The 18029-nt window shown below is 50.4% G+C and overlaps 1 protein-coding gene across 6 annotated transcripts in view; it reads left to right on the top strand.

Moving 5' to 3' along the window:
• Positions 1–18029, top strand: part of ATP2B2 (ATPase plasma membrane Ca2+ transporting 2) — a 72899-nt gene that overhangs the window by 17469 nt on the left and 37401 nt on the right. For 5 of the 6 annotated variants that reach the window (XM_081822248.1, XM_081822243.1, XM_081822232.1 and 2 more), the window contains 4 exons: positions 3018–3059; positions 3947–4105; positions 6785–6999; positions 10240–10482. In XM_081822248.1, the coding sequence (XP_081678374.1) occupies positions 3018–3059; positions 3947–4105; positions 6785–6999; positions 10240–10482 (659 nt within the window). The remainder of the gene's footprint in view (positions 1–3017; positions 3060–3946; positions 4106–6784; positions 7000–10239; positions 10483–18029) is intronic. The other variant, XM_081822270.1, reaches the window with a different exon arrangement.

The following is an 18029-nucleotide window of genomic DNA, read 5'->3' as shown; positions in this document are numbered from 1 at the left end:
AGACCCACTGAACAAGAATCTGCATTCTAATAAGCTTTCCAGTCTATGGCCATAACACCATGAACACGCCGGATCTCGTCTAGTAAGCTCTCCAGGCTCCAGGTCAGAGTGTATTAAAGGTTGAGAGGTGCCAGGCTGAGCCTTGGTCAATGACAGAATTAACCATTCCTTTCCCTCCTTCCTCTGAGCCAAATCAGGATGATGTGGATATAGAAAACACACTCAGCTGGTAGAAGTCCCTCTGATTCCCCCCCCCAAGCCCCCTCCCAACTGAAAGCGGGTGTGTTCCATTCATCTTGGAGGCATTATGATTGCCATTATCATTTTATTATTTTTTACATTTATTAACATATCACTGTTTAATACATTGCTTGTAATCACAATTAGTAAATACATCACTCTGAACTCCAGACATTAACAGGGCACTTTGTGGTGCTTTTCATAAGCACAACCTTGGTTGAAATTGTCACCTGTCACGGGGCAAGAAATGGAGGCACAGGCAAGAGAAGTAACATTTCCCAGTTCACCTAGTTAGTGTTCCGTCTCCCCACAGCTTGTTTATCAGGTCGCCTCACCGTGAATCCTCCACACACACACTTTTCACACTTCCTGGCGATGCATGAAGAGAACAGACCCATTTGTCGAAGCTGCATCTGGCAGCTTCCGAGTCTCCACTCGAGTTCCCCATCCCAGCTCCCCTGAAACAGCCCCCTCTTCCGGTCATGCATGGAGCCAGATCTGGCTGTCCCACCATAGTTCTGGGGCCAGGCGAGCTCCACTTTGGCTGAGAAAAACCCCAGATCAGTCCCTTGCTTCTGAGAAACCAGGCCATCTGCACAGAAGTACCCCCACAATGCCACTCCCTCCCTCGAACATATGCATTGGTGATTATTTTTCTGGCCACGTGATCACTATGGAAATAAAAGAGGAAATTGCTAGCTTGGTTAATGGGCGCACACATGGGCTATTGCATCTGATAATATGCAATGCAAATAAGGCCCCTTTGTGTCTTCTAAAACCAAGTATCGAAGAGGAGTCCTCCCGTGTCCTTTAGCCCAGTTAGTAAAATTATTTTTAAAAATAAAGATAATTGTTGTAGTTCATTCCTGTTGGCTCTAAAAAGGCTTTTTCTGTTTTGTTTTTAATCCAGCAAAAAGAACTTTGCAGTAAAGCAACGGGGGCCCTTCTCTTTCCATCCGCCCAGGGGGGTCACTGACCCTTGGCTGTGAGAGGCAGTGGGAACAGCCCAGCATTTCCCCTGGAGAGACAGCACAGGGCCGGGCCCCTCGGAGTCACCTACGGTGTGGTGTGGTGACGGTGATGGCAGTCGCAGGCTTATCATCAGGATGCTCCAGAAAGGAGAGCTGCCTCGGAAACTCCCATGGTCTCAGTTTCCCCGTCTGTAAAATGAGAGTGATGAGAATCCCTCCCATCCCACCCGCAGGGTATCGGGAAGATGGGCAAGAGATGACACTCGCAAACTGCAAAATGCTCAACGGGCAAGTGGTTACTGCTAAGGCAACTATCAGGTGCTCCGGAAGCTGAATATTGCATCCCCATTTTACAGAGGTGGAAGCTGAGACTGGGAGTGGTAAAGCCGCACAGCTAGTTGGTGTCAAAACAGGGGCTTCAGGAGCCCAGTCCCACCAGGGCTGCCTTAATGCCCCTCCTCTGGGCTCAGAGGGACTGAGGGATAGCTGCCTTCTCCCCAGCTGTGGTGGAAACATTGATGCACTTTGGGGCCAGCTCTCCATTAACCTCCTGGGACCCGGGCAGGCCGTCTGCCTCTCTGAGCCTCAGTTTCTCATCTGTAAGTGTGTGCAGTACAGGAGTGCCCTTGCAGGGATGTGGTGTGGATTAGATGAACTCATGGAGGTTCTATATGCGCCTGGCACATGGTGGGTTCTCACAGAACGTGAGCTATGAGAATCCCCTTCACAGCCAATGGCCAAGGGTGGCTGACCTTCTCAGACTCCTCCCGAAGTGGCGCAAGGCCCATGGGAAGAGCTCTGAGTGAGCTCAGAGAACAGGCCAAGGGGACAGGAGGAAACCCCCTCTCTGCAGTGCCAGCAGGTAAAGGCAGGTGTCTCAACTGCCAACTAGTGACAACCAGTACCTCCCATGCTGCAAACCCAGCCCACAAGCCTCTGGCCGAGACTGGGGAGGGGGCCTCCCAGGCAGCCCTGATTAGGAGGTGAGCAGCCCCAGGCTCAGCCCTTTCCCTAGCACTGGCATACAGGGCCGGGGCAGGGGGGCACCCAGGGGAGCCCACTGGCCTGACTTCCCTGTCTACTAGGGCCGGGGCTGCTCAACCTCAGAATAAAGAGCATATACCCAAGTGGAGAGGAGGGGTCAGCAGCTTCCCCCTGAGAGCCAGGACGCTCCCCCCAAGCCCCCTGAACATGCTTGGGGCACCTCAAAGCCCACCACTAGGGAGCCCTTGCTCACCCTTGGCATGGGTCACTCTCAGTGGAGCTGGGCAGGGGTTCGTCCTTGCTGCGGCTTCACACTCCTCCAGATGGAAAAGGAGAAAGTAAAATTCTACATATGTCACTCCTGGAGCCAGAAACTAAGGAACACATTGACCAAAGTCCTCCCCTTTCTAGAATCTCTCTGTCTGTCTGTCTCTTTCATTTCCTTTGCCTCCTCTCAGCCCACCAAAGGCACCAACCAAATTAATCACTGGGGACCTGAGGACCCCTCTGCTTTCTGCCAGCCAACTCTGGTCCCTTTTACCCTCAGAGGCTGTCATTTAATCAGTACCCTCAGGGCTGAAATAATTCCCACTGAAGCTCTCTCTCCAAGCTCCCAGAGAATCAGGACAGACCCTGCAGCCAGTGCGGTGGCCGGGTTTGCTCTTGTCTCAGGGCCTCCCCAGCGTCCCCATGTGGAGGGACAGAGTTGGCTCGGCCCTTCCTCCATCTGTGACGTGAATGTCCGTGGCCCTGTTGCGTCTTTGTGATGATCGACATGTGTTGTCTGTTCTCTGTTGTCTGTTAAAATTCTTTGTCGTGTAGGTAAAATGCAGGATGGCAATGTGGACGCCAGCCAGAGCAAAGGTAACCCTTTTGTATTCACCGGCTTCTGTGGTCCCTGCAGCCCCTCCCCCACTGGCTCTGAGAGCCAGGCTAGAAGCAGACAGGTCCGCACCTGCAGGTGCCTGACATCTTTGAGGGGGGCTGTGATTCACGTGGTGCCAGGCCCAAAGGGGGAGGGGGCTGTGATTCATGTGGGCTGTGATTCACATGGTTGCCAGGCCCAATGGAGACATCACCGGTGAGGACAGGGGCCACCTGTGAGCCGGCTCTTCCCCAGCCTTGGAGCTATGCTGCCCATTTAGCTGAAGACTTGAAGCTGGTTCTTTGGGATCCTTAGGGGCTAAAGGGTAAGGCCCCAGACCCACCAGTCAGTCCTTCACTGAAGGAGGAGGGGCTTGGCACCCATGGATAAGGACACTCTCTTTTATCTTTTAAGCCCCCTTTTTGTTCCTCCTATCTGGCAGCTACTTAATATCCCAACAACATACTCAAGAACCAACTGGGGATGCCCAAGCCTATCTGTCTTGTCTAAATGTGGGAAAAGCTGAGGGGCCATTTGGGGAAGGATCTGTGGGCTTGTTCAGGCCCAGCGGGGACCCCAGCCTACTCCTACTGGGAATCCAAGGTGGAACTGTGTCACTCCCTGTTCACACCTGGATTCCAGGTCCGAGGCAGCTACTCGCCCTGGGACCTTGGTCTCCAGCTGGAAGAGGCAGACCCTATATCACAGGATGTCTGTGCCAGCCACGCAGGGGGCCAGACGAGGGAGTGAATATCTCACCACACTCCGCTGGGCAGGCAGGGTGGGTGCCAATATCCCCACCCTGCAGGCTGACCTGGCTATGTGCATGTCTGTGTGTGTGCGTGTGCGTGCGTGTGCATGCATGTGCGTGCTCTGCCCCCTGCAGCCAAACAGCAGGACGGGGCAGCCGCCATGGAGATGCAGCCCCTCAAGAGTGCCGAGGGTGGCGACGCTGATGACAAAAAAAAGGCCAACATGCACAAGAAGGAGAAATCCGTGCTGCAGGGCAAGCTCACCAAGCTGGCTGTGCAGATCGGCAAGGCGGGTAAGTGTGCGGCCACAGGTGGATGGCACAAGGGGGGACGTGGGGTACACAGAGGGACCCCAGCCAGGGCTCTGACCCCAAGCTGGCTCTCCGTTGCCTCATCTGCAGAGTGGGGGCTGGCATGAGATGGTCCCTGAGACCCACCCTTTTCTACCCCAGCAACCAGCCTGAGTCCTTACACAATAGGCGCTCCAGTAGTAGGTTGGAGCAGGGGAGGACAGGGACGGATTGGGGCTCTAGACTGACTCCCCTGCCCCAGCTGCAATGCAGAGGAAAGATTGAAGAGGTTGAGGGCAGTGCCAGGAGCCCAGTGAGAAGCCTCCTGTCTGAGCCTCAGCACAAGCCCCGATTCCCCACAGAGCTGGGAGCTCCAGGTGATGGCTGGTGGCGGCCCCTCCAGCCCAGGAAGCCGAGCCCAGCTGCAAGGCGAGCCCTGCCCGGCTGACATGGCCTTGGCCTCTCCTGCCGCATGAGGACACGCAAACACCAAGGCCTCCCCACCTGGCTGTCTCCCGGCTCTAATTATAGGCACCACAGCGTGGAGAAGGGAGGCAAATTACAGGCTTGGCTGTCTATATTTAAACTCGGGGCCTGGTGATAGCTCCCGGCTGCTGGGAGCTTGGCTTCCCGCCCCTGTGACTGCCAGATGGGGATAGAGCCGGCTCTGAAGTCCCACAGCTGGAGGTGGGGGCAGGGGAGCGATGGAACCAGGGATTTCCTCCATCCCCGGCATGGAGAAGACTCCACAGAACCACAGCACAGGCACTGGGGGGCAGGGAACAGAGTGATGAGAACCACCCGTGGCCTTCAAAGCTCTTGCTCATCCCCCTCCCCTTCCTCAGCCTTGCCAAGAACGTAGTTCAGGGTCAAACATTTCTAGGTTCACATCCTACCTCTGCTCCTCTCTTGGGCTGAATTCCCTGAAGCAGAGCCTGAGATGGGTGGACGCAGGATTTTTAGGGGCGAGGGTGCTCTCGGGTGAGACCTATAGAGGGTAAGAGACTCAAAGGGGCCAGGGAAAAAGCCAGATACTTCCTGGAGGAATCCCCGTCTCTACCTACCTCTGCAGGGTCTTTCTGGCCTCGCAGCAAGGGGACTGGGCTGTTGGACCCCCCTCCTCCTCAGCCATTGAATATTGGCCATCACACTGGGGTGGGGTTCCGTGCCGGGTCCTTCCTAACCAGGAGACAGTGCTCTCTGAAGCGTGGACTTCCTCTGGCAGAGGCTGGAGGTGTGCACCCGCACAGAGCCAGAGCCCTGCAGCACCCCGAACGGGTGAGGGGGTCCCCGGGCATCCGAGCAGGTACCCGCCCGCATCTGCCAACTGTGCAGGGCTTCTCTGGCCTGTGGCCTTGGACAAGTCCCTTCCCCTCACTGACCCCAGTGTCCTCATCCGAAAAAGGGCCCCCTGCTCTTTCCTCTTTCCGGAACGCTCTTTCTGCAGGTCACCATCTGGCTGATACTTCTCATCATTCCCTAGCTTCTCAAGGAGAACCTCCTCCAGGAAGTCTTCCCTGGACAGCCTAGCTAAAGTAGTCCCTGTCCACCAGCCCGTGTTGTTCTATTTTCTTTTTTGAAGTTTTATTGAAGTACAATTAATATACAAAAAATTACACACATTTAGTGTACATCTTGATAAATTTGGACATATGCGTACACCCGTGATGCCATCACCACAAGCAAGGTACAAAACATCCCCCACCTCCAAAAATTCCTGTGTTCTTTCCTGGGTTTTTCCGTTTTCCGTTTTTTGGGCTCAGAACACTTAAGAGGTAGATCCAGCCTCTTAACCAGTTTTGAAGTGCACAATACTCTATTGTTCACCGTAGGCCCCGTAGTGTAGAGCAGAGCTCAAGAACTTCCTTATCTTGCATAACTGAAACCCTATACCCACTGAAAAACAATCCCCTCCCCCTCCCCACAGCCCCTGGCCACCACCCTTCTACTCTCTGCTTCTGTGAGTTTGACTATTTATATATATATAATGTCCTCCAGGCCCATCCATGTGGTCGCAAATGGCAGGACTTCCTTCTTTTTTAAGGCTGTGTGTCTATATCATGCCGTCTTTACCCATTTGTCTGTCGATGGACGTGGGTTGTTTTCTTACCTTCAGCCCATGCCGCTCTCTGTCATGTTATCCTACAGTTTTTCTACACAGCATTATCCCTACATGGATGGTCTTTTTCATGAGTGTGTTGCTTCTTGTCTGCCTCCCCCTCTGGAGTCTCAGCTTCCCAAGGGCAGGGACTCTGTCCTCTCTAGTGCTGTGTCCCTCGCTCCTAGATTAGGAGCTACGAGGTGCCTGGGTGGACGAGTCGATAAATGGTACCAGCTGCACATGATTATGTGCGAGAACTATGCAGGCAGTTCAAACTAATTCACGTGGTCTCGGCACACATTTCCTGAGCACCCACAAGGTGTCGGGCACTGTGCCAGGCGCTTTACGTGCATTCATCACATTTGATCCTTGCAAAGCCATGTGAAATAAGCAGGCATCCCCATTACACAGAGGAGGAGACTGAGGCTCTGTGAGGATCAAGGACGTGTCCCAGGCCACAAAGCTAGTAAGTGGCAGAGCTGAGATGTGGGTTAGAATCTGCCTGGCCAAGTATCTGGTCTCCATCTCACTTCCCAGGGCCCCCACCCCCTGAGCAGGTCTCCCCCCGACCCGTGTTACAGGTCTGGTGATGTCGGCCATCACGGTCATCATCCTGGTGCTCTACTTCACCGTGGACACCTTCGTGGTCAACAAGAAGCCATGGCTACCCGAGTGCACGCCCGTCTACGTGCAGTACTTTGTCAAGTTCTTCATCATCGGCGTGACGGTGCTGGTGGTCGCCGTGCCGGAGGGGCTCCCTCTGGCCGTCACCATCTCACTGGCCTACTCAGTGAAGGTGAGAAGGAGAGGACCGGATGGTGCAGCTGGGATTGGCTGTCCCCAGCAGGGGCTCTAGGGGGTGGCCCGTGGGGCAAGCGCTGGGGCCGCAGTAGAGCTAAGAAGAAGGAAGGGGGCACCTTGGAAGCTGGGAGAGGAGACCTATGCCGGAAGCCGGAGCTCACATGCCCTCAGGGAGTCCAGGGCCTGTGGCAGCCCTGAGGGCCACATCTTGGCTACAGGAACAACCATGATTCACCCCAGCCAAGTGTTGCCTTGCTGATGCACCCCCACACACACATTGCCAACTCTTCACATTTTTCCCAGAGAAGCCAGAAGCCTGGACTTAATATATTGATTTTTAAACATTGGTCATCACCTCCACTTTAAAAAAAAATTTTTAAAAAAAAACAACATAAAAAGCAGACCTCACCATGCAGGCCCAAACCCATCCCCATCCCACCCCACCAAATGTAAGGAAAAGTCTGTGGTCAAAGCTCCATGGAAGCTGTGCTACTTCAGCAACTCATCTCAGAGGTTGTTCCCTGAAGTTGGGAAGAGATGAGCCTAAAGCCAAAAGAGATCTGATTTAAGGAAGCCCCCTCCTCTCCGGGAATGGGCTGAAAATGGAAGAGGTTTTAAAAGCAGTTTAATGAAGGGTGGTAAGCCCATGAAAGTTGACTGTGGACACTTGGGTCTGGGGGGGGTTGTTTCTAGTGCTCCCCGGATGGCAGAACCCCGCCGCCCCCTGCTCCCAGGCCGTGGCCATCCATGGAGCCCGAACACTGGGCTGAGCATCTCAAATGGGCACTTCAAGCTTGGCTCACATCACAGCCTCATTCTCTTCCCTTGGCCCCATGGTTTTCCCACCTCGGAGGGCAGGGCTCTGCACTCCTGATGCCCAGGGCCCCAATGCCAGGACGTCCCTACGAGGATGGAGGCCTGAGCATGTTTATAAACAAGGCGTTGGCTCTGAGACATTGGCAGAGCTGCCGGAGGGCACGGCGGGCGTCAGTTTCCAAGCTGGAATTTGGATTGGGCTCACCGATGTAATTTCATACAGAAAAGAGATCTCCAGGCAGGTGCCAGGAAGTGGCAGCCCTAGGTAAAAGATACGGCCCTTATCGTCTCCTTGTTTTAGGGTTCTTGAAGAAACTCCATCCCACAAACCAAAGCCCAAACAGGTCACAACACGATGCTGCTTGGGGGCCTGGGGCCCAGAGATGGAGATTCTCATACAGCCATGAGTGGGGACCCCCACAGCCACCCAGCTGAGCTCGGGGTGTCTTGAAAGTCGCACAGAGGTAGTTTGGGGGGGATCATGCACAGACATTTTTAGGCCTCTGCACCTTCTGCAGTTCGCATCTCTGGCGCCTGGTGCCTTCAGCTGTCTTAGGTCGTGTTACTTATATAGTCACTTGATAAACTGAGTACAGCCCCAACCCAGGAGAGGCAAACTCTGCTCTCTCTGAGCCTGGCATACCCACCCTGGGAGCCGCCATCAAAAGAACAGAGATGACACTCAGAGACACAATGTGAGCCATATGTGTGATTTTAAATTTCCTCATAGTCATGTTAAAAAAAAAAAAAAGGTAAAAAGAAACAAGTGACATTAATTTTAATAATATAATTTACTTTACCTATTATGTCCAAATTATTAGCAATCCAACATGTAATCAATATACAAATCACTAGTGAGATATCTTACATTGCTTTCTTCATAATAAGTCTTCAAATTCCAACACGTATTTTTACACGTACAGCACATTTCACGTCAGACCAGCCACATTTCCAGTGCTCAGTAGCCACCTGTATATTCTTAAGCCCAACAGATGAACCATCTTCCAAGAGTACAGATGGGCAGGGGCCCGATGGAATGATCCAGGCTGTGAAGTTAAACAGAGCCAGGCTCCAGTCTCAGCTTTAACCCTCATTAGGTGTGTGATCCTGGTCAAATCACTTGGCCATGGCTTTTCCATTTGCCAGCGTGGAGGACCACAATCCTCAAAGGTTTCACAGGCCTCTTGTAACATCAGACAAGAAAATAAGCCTGGAAGAATTTTGCAAACCATAAAGTGTGTTGTTATTGCTCATCCCTTACACATACATGAAGTGTTACTATTATCACAGGTTATAATAAGAGAAGACTGCAATACCATATAATTCTACCAATACTCATTCCTTAGTAACATGAACTGCTATTAAAATTATTCTAATTGCACTCTTTTTTTTTCCCTTTTTATAAAGAGTTATTATGATGAGCAAGAATAAAGGAAATCAGATTCTCAGGAACAGACTAGAAGTATGTCTGACTCAGCCTCTAGCAACTTCTCATGTCCCTCCTTGCCAGATGGGGTCACTGTGTCAGCAGGGCCTGCCTTTAGAGTGGCAGTTCCTTGAGAATGACTTCATTTGCTGAGTTGCTTGAGAACCTCGAAGAAGCTAGGAGTGGAGCTGGAAAGACAGAGAGGAAGGAGAATGCCAGAAAATTCATAATGATATGTATGGTAGGATTTCATTCTTATTATAAATTTAGAAAGAAAAGATGTCGATACATAAGCTGTATCCATTCTGGGTGATGGCATTATGATGGATTTGTTTTCATTTTTGTGTATATTGAAAAGAAATTTGTGATTTTTATTACATGAGGTATAATATGCATTCAATGCAGAAAAAATCGAATCTGTAGATTTTTTTAAAAGAAGGCAATAAAAATCTCCTGTAATTCTACCACCCAGAAATAATAACACTAATATTTTGACATTTTTCCAGATACTGTCCTATGTCTATAAACACATATATCTATCCTAAATTTATTTCTTTTTGGTGGAACCAAAAATGACAATGAAAACCAGGCACCAGCAAAAGATTTGAAAAGAAAACCCTTAACCAAATAAAGGATGGTTACTTCTGCTAGGGTGTAAGAGAAAAATATTTGAGGTCATTGGAAAGGACTCAACATTAATTTATCACCCTTTTCCCTATTTTTTCCATAAGGAATACAGATTACTTCTGTATTCCAAATTAATAAAATCTTGTAAGTGGTTCAAATAAGGAAAGCGAAGGAAAAGCCTACACACACACGGAGCCCCGATGTCCGAGGCCACGGGCACATGCCCTTTGCACATGCAGGAAACCAAGGGCAGACTGCAGCAGCTCTGCCCCACTTACTGCGTGCTTCCCCAGTGCCCCCACCCCACGCCCTGGCCCCCCGACTCCCTCTCCTCACTGTCGCCCTCTCACCTGCCCCTGCCCCCAGAAAATGATGAAAGACAACAACCTGGTACGTCACCTGGATGCCTGTGAGACCATGGGCAATGCCACCGCCATCTGCTCAGACAAGACAGGCACACTGACCACCAATCGCATGACAGTCGTGCAGGCCTACGTTGGCGATGTCCACTACAAGGAGATCCCTGACCCCAGTTCCATCAACGCCAAGACCATGGAGCTGCTCGTCAACGCCATTGCCATCAACAGCGCCTACACCACCAAGATTCTGGTGAGTGGCGCGGCCTCCGCTGGAGGGAGTGAGGTCCGCAGGGTGACTCGCAGGTACCAGGCAGAGTGAGCGACGGGATTCCTATTTTTGAATCCTGCTGATGTATTTTGGGGTGGTCGTATAGTAAGCAACTTCTTTCTCTTTGATTTAACAATGATGTTTATATGACCAAAAAAAAGTCTTAATTGTGTTTTTTAGATCCTGTCATTGTCCCCCTTATGAAAACAAAACAAAACAAAGCAAAACACTTTTTATTAGTTGGCTTTTGCTCCATAACTAACTACCGTAGTCCCCCTTATCTGCACTTTCAGTTACGAGCAATCAACCTCAGTCCCGTAGCTGCTGACCGTCCTTCTGGCATACCATCAGAAGGTCGAGAGTAGCCTAGTGCTATGGCACACACTGTATCATTCCCCTTCATCTCACCACGTAGGCATCTTAACATCTCACATCGGCATGACAAGAAGGGTGAGGACAGTACAGTAAGATATTTAGAGAGTGACCCCATTCACATAACTTTTACTACAGTATATTGCAATAATTGTTCTATTTTATTATCAGTTATTAATCAGTTGTTAATCTCTTACTGTGCCTAGTTTATAAATTAAACTTTATCACGGATATGCATGTCTAGGAAAAAACATAGTATACATGGGGTTTGGTATGATCCACAGCTCTGGGTGTCCCCTGGGGGTCTTGGAACGTATCTCCCGAGAATAAGCAGAGACTACTGTACTCCAAAACTTAGGGGCTCAAAACCAAACTGTGTATTTACAATTCTGTGGGGTGGCCATTCAGGCTGGGCTCAACGTGGTGGCTCTTCTGCTCTCAGTGGGACTCCCTCTCGCATCTGTGTCTGTGGTGGTTCAGGAGGACAGCTCCGCTGATCTCAGCAGCACCGGAGGCTGGTCTGGGATGGCCTCAGCTGGGATGGTTTGTTTTGGCTCTGTGTGGTCCCAGCTTTTCCAGCAGGCTAGTTTGGGCTTGTTCACGTTGTCATCTTGCTGCATCTTATTGGTCAACGCAAGCCAAGAGGCCTGTGCAGATTCAAGGAATGGGGAAATAGACTCCATCTCTTGACGGGAGGAACTGCCAGATCACATTGCAAAGGGCATGGCTTCAGAGAGGGGACGAATGGTGGCCATTTTCAGAAAGGATCTACCACCCGATGACGTTGTTGTTGTCAGTAATAGTAGCACTTCCGCGAGTTCTGATAAGAAAAATTCTCACATTCCTGTCTCAGCTAAGCGGCATAGACTCATCATGCTGTAATCCCTATTTGGTTTAGAAGCAGAGAGGGCCTTTTTGTAATTAACCAGCATTTGGATGAAGAGAAACGGAATTGTCTGTCCAGAGGTCAGTCGGCAGCCAGATGTAGGGCATCTGGTAGATGGATGGATGGGTGGATGGTAGTGGGAGCATCTGGGTGAGCGGCTGGGCTTTTTTGCTTACCTCCCAAGTGTGCCCTAGGCCTGACCTCTCCCTTCTGCCCAGGAGCCAGCTCACAGCATCATGGTGAGGCTGGGCTGTGGGCACCGCCAGCAGCTTTATCCAAATGGGGAGGAGAGTGTGACTCAGCAGCGAGGGGCTGCGGGCTGGTGGGAGAAGGGGGAGGAGGCAGCTTCCGCCTCCAGACACTGGGGCTGTAAGATCTGCACTATCCAGGGCTGAGCAGCCCCCTGCATCACCCCAGAGCTACAGGCTGAGGGAGGCCCATGGAGGAGAGGGGAAAGTAGGTCGGGAGGACACGGGCACAGGGGTGATCCAGAACTCTGGGGGGGTGATGCCAGAAATGACAATGTTTTGTCGTCTTCCCACCCACCCCCACCCCTGCCCCATGCTCTTGGGAAGTACTGGTTGGGTGGGTGAGGTAAGTGAACTGATTGGTGAATAGATGCATAGATATATAATCAATGAGATGAGGAGTAGGTAGGGAGACAGATGGATGGATGGGTGAATGATGGATGGGTAGATGGATGGATGGGTGGATGGTTGAATGGATGAGTGGATGAATATATGGGCAGTGGATGGGTGAATATGAATTAATAAGATGCTCAGGACAGGACTGTCCCTATGTTCTACTTTCCTGTTCTTGTGGCAGCAGGAGGTAGGAGTTGGCCCCATCTTTGTCCCATGGCCAATACCAGTGCTCTGTTGGTTCTTCCAGCATATTGAGCTGATCTCTTCTGCAGTTACCCCCAGCTCTCTAGTCTACATTGATCCAGAGACCTCCCAGTTAGATAGCACCTTTCATTCTTAAAAGACAAAACAAAACAAAACACCAACCTACTTGAGTATTTGCAAGGGTAGTTTGTGTGGGTGTTATCTACATGGATTCACAGGTCTTAGAGACTCCCTGGTCCAGCCCCCTCACTTTACTCTGAGGCCTGGAAATAGGAAGGGACTTGTCTCAGGTCACCCCGTGGGCTACTGAAGCTGGAATCCAAATGTCCTGACACCCAGTCCAAGAAGCAATGAGGTTTGGCTCTGAAGTCCAACAAACCAAGGTTCAAACCTCATCTCCAGCACTTAACCACCTGTGTGACCCTGAGCAAGTTACTTAACCCCTTTGAGCTTCCGTTTCCCAGTCTGCAAATCTGTAAAGTGACTATATAATTAACCCTAATTGCTAACATTCCCTTAGCCAGGCTCGATGCTAAGTGCTTACCCCCATGCACCCCTTGTACAACGACCCCATGAAGTAAGTGATACCACATCTCTAATTCATAGATCAGACCCCGAAGCTGGGAGAAGTGAAAAACCACTCTCGGAGTTCCAGAGCAGATAAGAGGCTGAACCAGGATTAGAACCCAGGTCCGTCCAACCCAGAGCCATGCAGCTACCACCCCTTCCTGCCCAACTCATAAAGATGCACCTTTGCCTGGGGGCAGCTTCAGGGCTACTGTGAAGGTCAGATGAGAAAATACGTATGTCCCAGCACGGTGCCTGACGTGTAGCAAGCGCTCAGGCCATGGTAGCTATTACTCTTGTAACTTCTTTTACTATTCCTGAGCCTTATTCTCTGTAGTTTATTTTGCCAGTCACTGTCTTGCCTGACCCTCCACATCCCTTCCAGGGAATCAAGGCAATTATGACCATTCCCGTCTTGCAGCTAAAAACACTGAGCCGCAGAAACATCAAGTAAGCTGCCCAGGATTGTTCCTGACCACCAAGTGGCAGATTTGGACCCAGAGAATTCTAGAGGAGTTCACCAAGCAGGCAAGGGCATTCCAGGCAGGGGCACAGTGCTGCCAAGGCCCAGAGACCTGAAGATGTGTGGCTTATACGGATGATCTGTGGCCTGAGTATTTCTCTGGGGCTGGAATGACAAGAGTCAAGACTGGGTGTGTGGAGGGACAGCTAGGTGGCATCCAATGAGCCCTTAAAAGGATTCTGCTCATGGTGCTCAGAAAAAGCACCCCAGGCAGGGGTGGAGAGTGGTGTGAGGCCGAGGCTGCTGGCAGGGAGGCCAGGAAAAGTGGCCCAGGAGGGCCCTCCAGAGGGCCAGCCTCAGCCCCATGCCCCATCCCTCCTGAGGATGGCAAAGCTTTCTTCTTTCCCGTCTTATTTTGAATCATTAGGAACTAAACTTGCCCTCTGAGAGAAGCTATGTGAATCATCCTTGAGTCAGAAATTGCTCCCCTGCCTCAGAAATCATGGCACACCCTCAGATTTCTTTTGTTATCTCCGACCCTTTGAACATCAGGACTTCTGCTGGCTTCTTCCCATCACCCTGCTGCTTCTCAGAACCACAGCTGTGCTTTAAGATGGAAATACTTCCTTCCTCACTTGTGAGGCCTTGTGCTTTCTTGGGAAAACATTCTCCTTTTCCAACCGTGTATGTTCTGAGTGCTAAAACCACCCAAGCAGACCTTAATTTTGTATTTTATGAGACCTCTTTCAAAGTAGGTTGACACTGCAGTTAACGTTTGAATTATTAAGCCGAGGATGGGGACTTGTGGAGTGGAATTGTTGGAAGTTTGTGGCGTATTTCTGAACACATAAACTGTCTAGAGAAAAACAAATCTCCCTGGAGCCTCCAAAGGTCACTGGGGTCAAATCTGAAGTGGTTCAGGAGGAAAGAGCAAAAAGGGGTTTCCTGGCAGGATGGTCTTCCTGAATAAATCAGCCACGCTTGACCTAATTAGAAACTCCAGGTCCTCAGCATACCCCATTCCTAAGCTGAGGTGGCCATGATGCCGCCTTACCCCGGGGAGCCCCAGTAACCCTCAAAGGCAGGAAGGAGCTGCTAAATTGTATTTCCCATGTCTTAGAACTTGGGTATTTAGAGAGGGACTCCAGGAAGCAGAGAGCCAACCTTGAACTCAGATCTCCTGGCTCCAAACCCAGGACTCCATTGAATATTCCAATGAGCCTCTAAGTCCCCAACTCAAGCCACACTCTGAGAGTAGGGTCTGGCCAAGCCAGGGATGCCAAACTGTGCCAAAGACTCTGGAGGTGACTTTACAGGGTGCTAAGACAGGGAAGTGAGGTGGGCTGTGGTTCTGGTATGTGAAATGGCAGGGGCCTGTGTGTTGAATTCAACACCTGTTTTAGTTGTTTTTGTTTGTTTTGTTTTTGCGAACACAGTCTCTGGGAGAAGAGTTTAAAGCAAATAGTCCCAAATGGGGAATTTGGATTTTCAACAGACCTGTTAATCCCTACATCACACCCTACACGTGTGCATGCACACACACACCACACATACACACATACCACACCATGCACACCACACACACACACGGCACACACATACAAGTGCATACACATACCATAGAACTGCATTCACACACCATACACAAACACACACCACACACACATACAACTGCATGTGTGCACACACATGCACACACCACATACATTCAACTGCACACACACCACACATACAATTACACACACCACATACATACACTGCACTCACACACCAAACACAAACACACACACCACACACCATATGAAATTGGACACACTACGCACACACACACCACACACATACAACTGCACAAACACACACACACTCTGCACTGCTGAGCCTGGGGAGGTCCCAAGGAGTCTGCTTTCCAGGAGTGTGTCTCCCCAGGGGGTCTCAGCCTGTCCTGTCTATTGTCCTGGACACTCACACTGACCTGCCTTCCCTGCCTCTGAGGAAGATCCCATGGCTCTGCCACCTCATGCTCCTCAGGAGACCTAGCACTGAGAAGCTCCTGGGGAGGCAGGCCTTTAGATGAGAATTCTGGAGGCCAAAGTTCTGCCTCATCTGGCCTCCCATGGGCAGCACCCTACACATACAAGCACAGAATTATTCATTTATTCATTCCACAGACATTCATTGGTTACCCCTTAGTGGGAGACAAAGATAAGCAAAACAGACACATCCCCCCACCCCCTTGGACTCTAAATTGATCATCAACCAGTTCCCTAGTTAACCAGAGATCTCCAGTGCTAGCGGAGACAGGCAGAGCTATGGGGAGAGCACATGCTATGGGCTCAGAGCCGAGAACACTGGGGTCAAATCCTAGCTGGGCCGCTGACTAACAGTGTGACCTCGCCTCTCTGGGCCTCCCTGTACACAGCTGTAAAGTGGGAATACTCATCGCTGGCCTCCCAGGGAGCTGTGGGGGTACAACCAGACCATACGTGTGACAAGCCCAGTAAAGGATGGGGCAGAGTTGACATTCAAACATGGCTGCCGCTGCTGCTGTTGAGCTGGCTGGTGGTTCATCCAGGCACTGGGGAGGCCCCCCGCCGGTGCCTGCCCTTGAGGGGTGAGGAGCAGCGGGCTAGGCCACCGGAGACAGCCACTCAGCAGAAAGTTGTTTTCTGTGCACTCCTAGAAGCATCCTCATATGGCAGGTGCTACAGTTTACCATGCTACGGTTGCTGGGTTGTTTGGGGGTACTTTTTGGAGGTTTTTTAGGGTGAAATACCTGTAACATCAAATGAGTCATCTGAACTGTTTTCAAGTGGCATTAAGTACATTCACGTTGTGCGACCATCCCCACCATCCATCCCAGAACTTTCCATCTTTCCAAACTGAAACTCCGTCCCATCAAACACTAGCTCCCCATTCCCCGCACAACCAGCCCCTGGTGTCCACCATTCTACTTTCTTTTTCTATGAATCTGACTCCTCTAGGTACATAATACAGGTGGAATTATACAGTGTCTGTCCTTTTGTGACTGGCTCATTTCACTTATAATGCTCTCAGTTTTATCCATGTTGTCACATGTGTTAGAATTTCCTTCCGTTTTAAGGCTGGATCATACTCCCTTGTATGTGTAGACCGCACTTTATCTATCCATTCATTTGCCGATGGACACGTGGATTGCCCTTACCTCTTGGCTTTTGCGAGTCATGCTGCCATGAACATGGATATACAAATATCTTTTTAAGTTCCTGCTTCCAATTCTTTTGGGTATATACCCAGAAGTGGAATGCTGGAATGCATGGAATGGTAATTCCATGTTTAATCTGTTGAGGAACCACCATCCTGTTTTCCACGGTGGCTGCACAACGTCACCTTCCCACCAACAGCGCACCCGGCTGCCGTTTCTTCACACCCTCACCAACACTTGTTTTCTGCTTGGTTTTTTTATAGTAGCCATTCTAATGAATGTCAGGTGGTACAGGCTAGTTGCGCTTTTTTTTTTAAGTAGGCTGCCCACCCAGCATGCAGCCCAATGTGGGCCTTGAACTCATGACCCTGAGAGCAAGATCTGAGCTGAGATCAAGAGTTGGACACTTAACTGACTGAGCCACCCAGGCACCCCTAGCTGCACTTTTTTTCATCTCATTCTTGCAGGTGTTATAACTTACAGCTCTTCTAGTCATTATTCCTTGCTCTTGGCTCTATTCACCCCCCAGCACCCCAAACACGAATAGGAATTGTCCTCTCAAAATTATGCCTGGTGGCTGCATCCAGCATTTCCAAAGGGCTCAGTACCACACAGGGAAATGTGCTGGATGAAGCTCTGCACTGGGAGCCAGGGGGCTTGGGGACAGCCCCAGGCCTGCCCCTCTGCAGGTCTGTGACCACGAGCAAGTCACTCCCCTCCCGGGCCTGCTTCTTGTCCGTTAAAATTGAAACAATACCAACGTCTTAGCTCCCTTACAGAATCGGAGCCCTAGAGATAAAAAGGCTCTCGGAAAGTCTACAGCAATAGCAAAACCTCTGGGTTTGTCAAGATCTAAAAAAAAATCAAAAGAGAAAAGGGGTGGGCCCCTCCTTCTTAGTAATACACGTAGGCGATCTCGGAGCTCAAGTTCATGGAAACAAATTAAATTACGTAGGAGGCAGCTCTGCCATTTGCAACCATGGATTGTTTGAAATCCTTTTAGAGGAAAATTAAAATATTTCACAGAGGGTAATAAAATGCCGGGTATTTTGAAGGCATAACTGTTCAGCTCTCTTGGGCTAATAAGTAATTAGGCATTTTTATTTAAGTCCTCCGTGTTGTCATTTTCTTTCATTAGTGGAGAGGGGAGAAAAACTGTTACAAAAAAGACATAAAATTCTGGAAGTCACCAGAAGGTTAATTATAAAAATA

The sequence above is a fragment of the Leptonychotes weddellii genome, chromosome 1, assembly GCF_054177405.1.
Source record: "Leptonychotes weddellii isolate Sample4059 chromosome 1, ASM5417740v2, whole genome shotgun sequence".
In the NCBI taxonomy this organism is placed as follows: domain Eukaryota; kingdom Metazoa; phylum Chordata; class Mammalia; order Carnivora; family Phocidae; genus Leptonychotes; species Leptonychotes weddellii.
The sequence above is the reverse complement of the archived record's forward strand: the minus strand, read 5'-3'. Positions and strand labels throughout refer to the sequence as shown.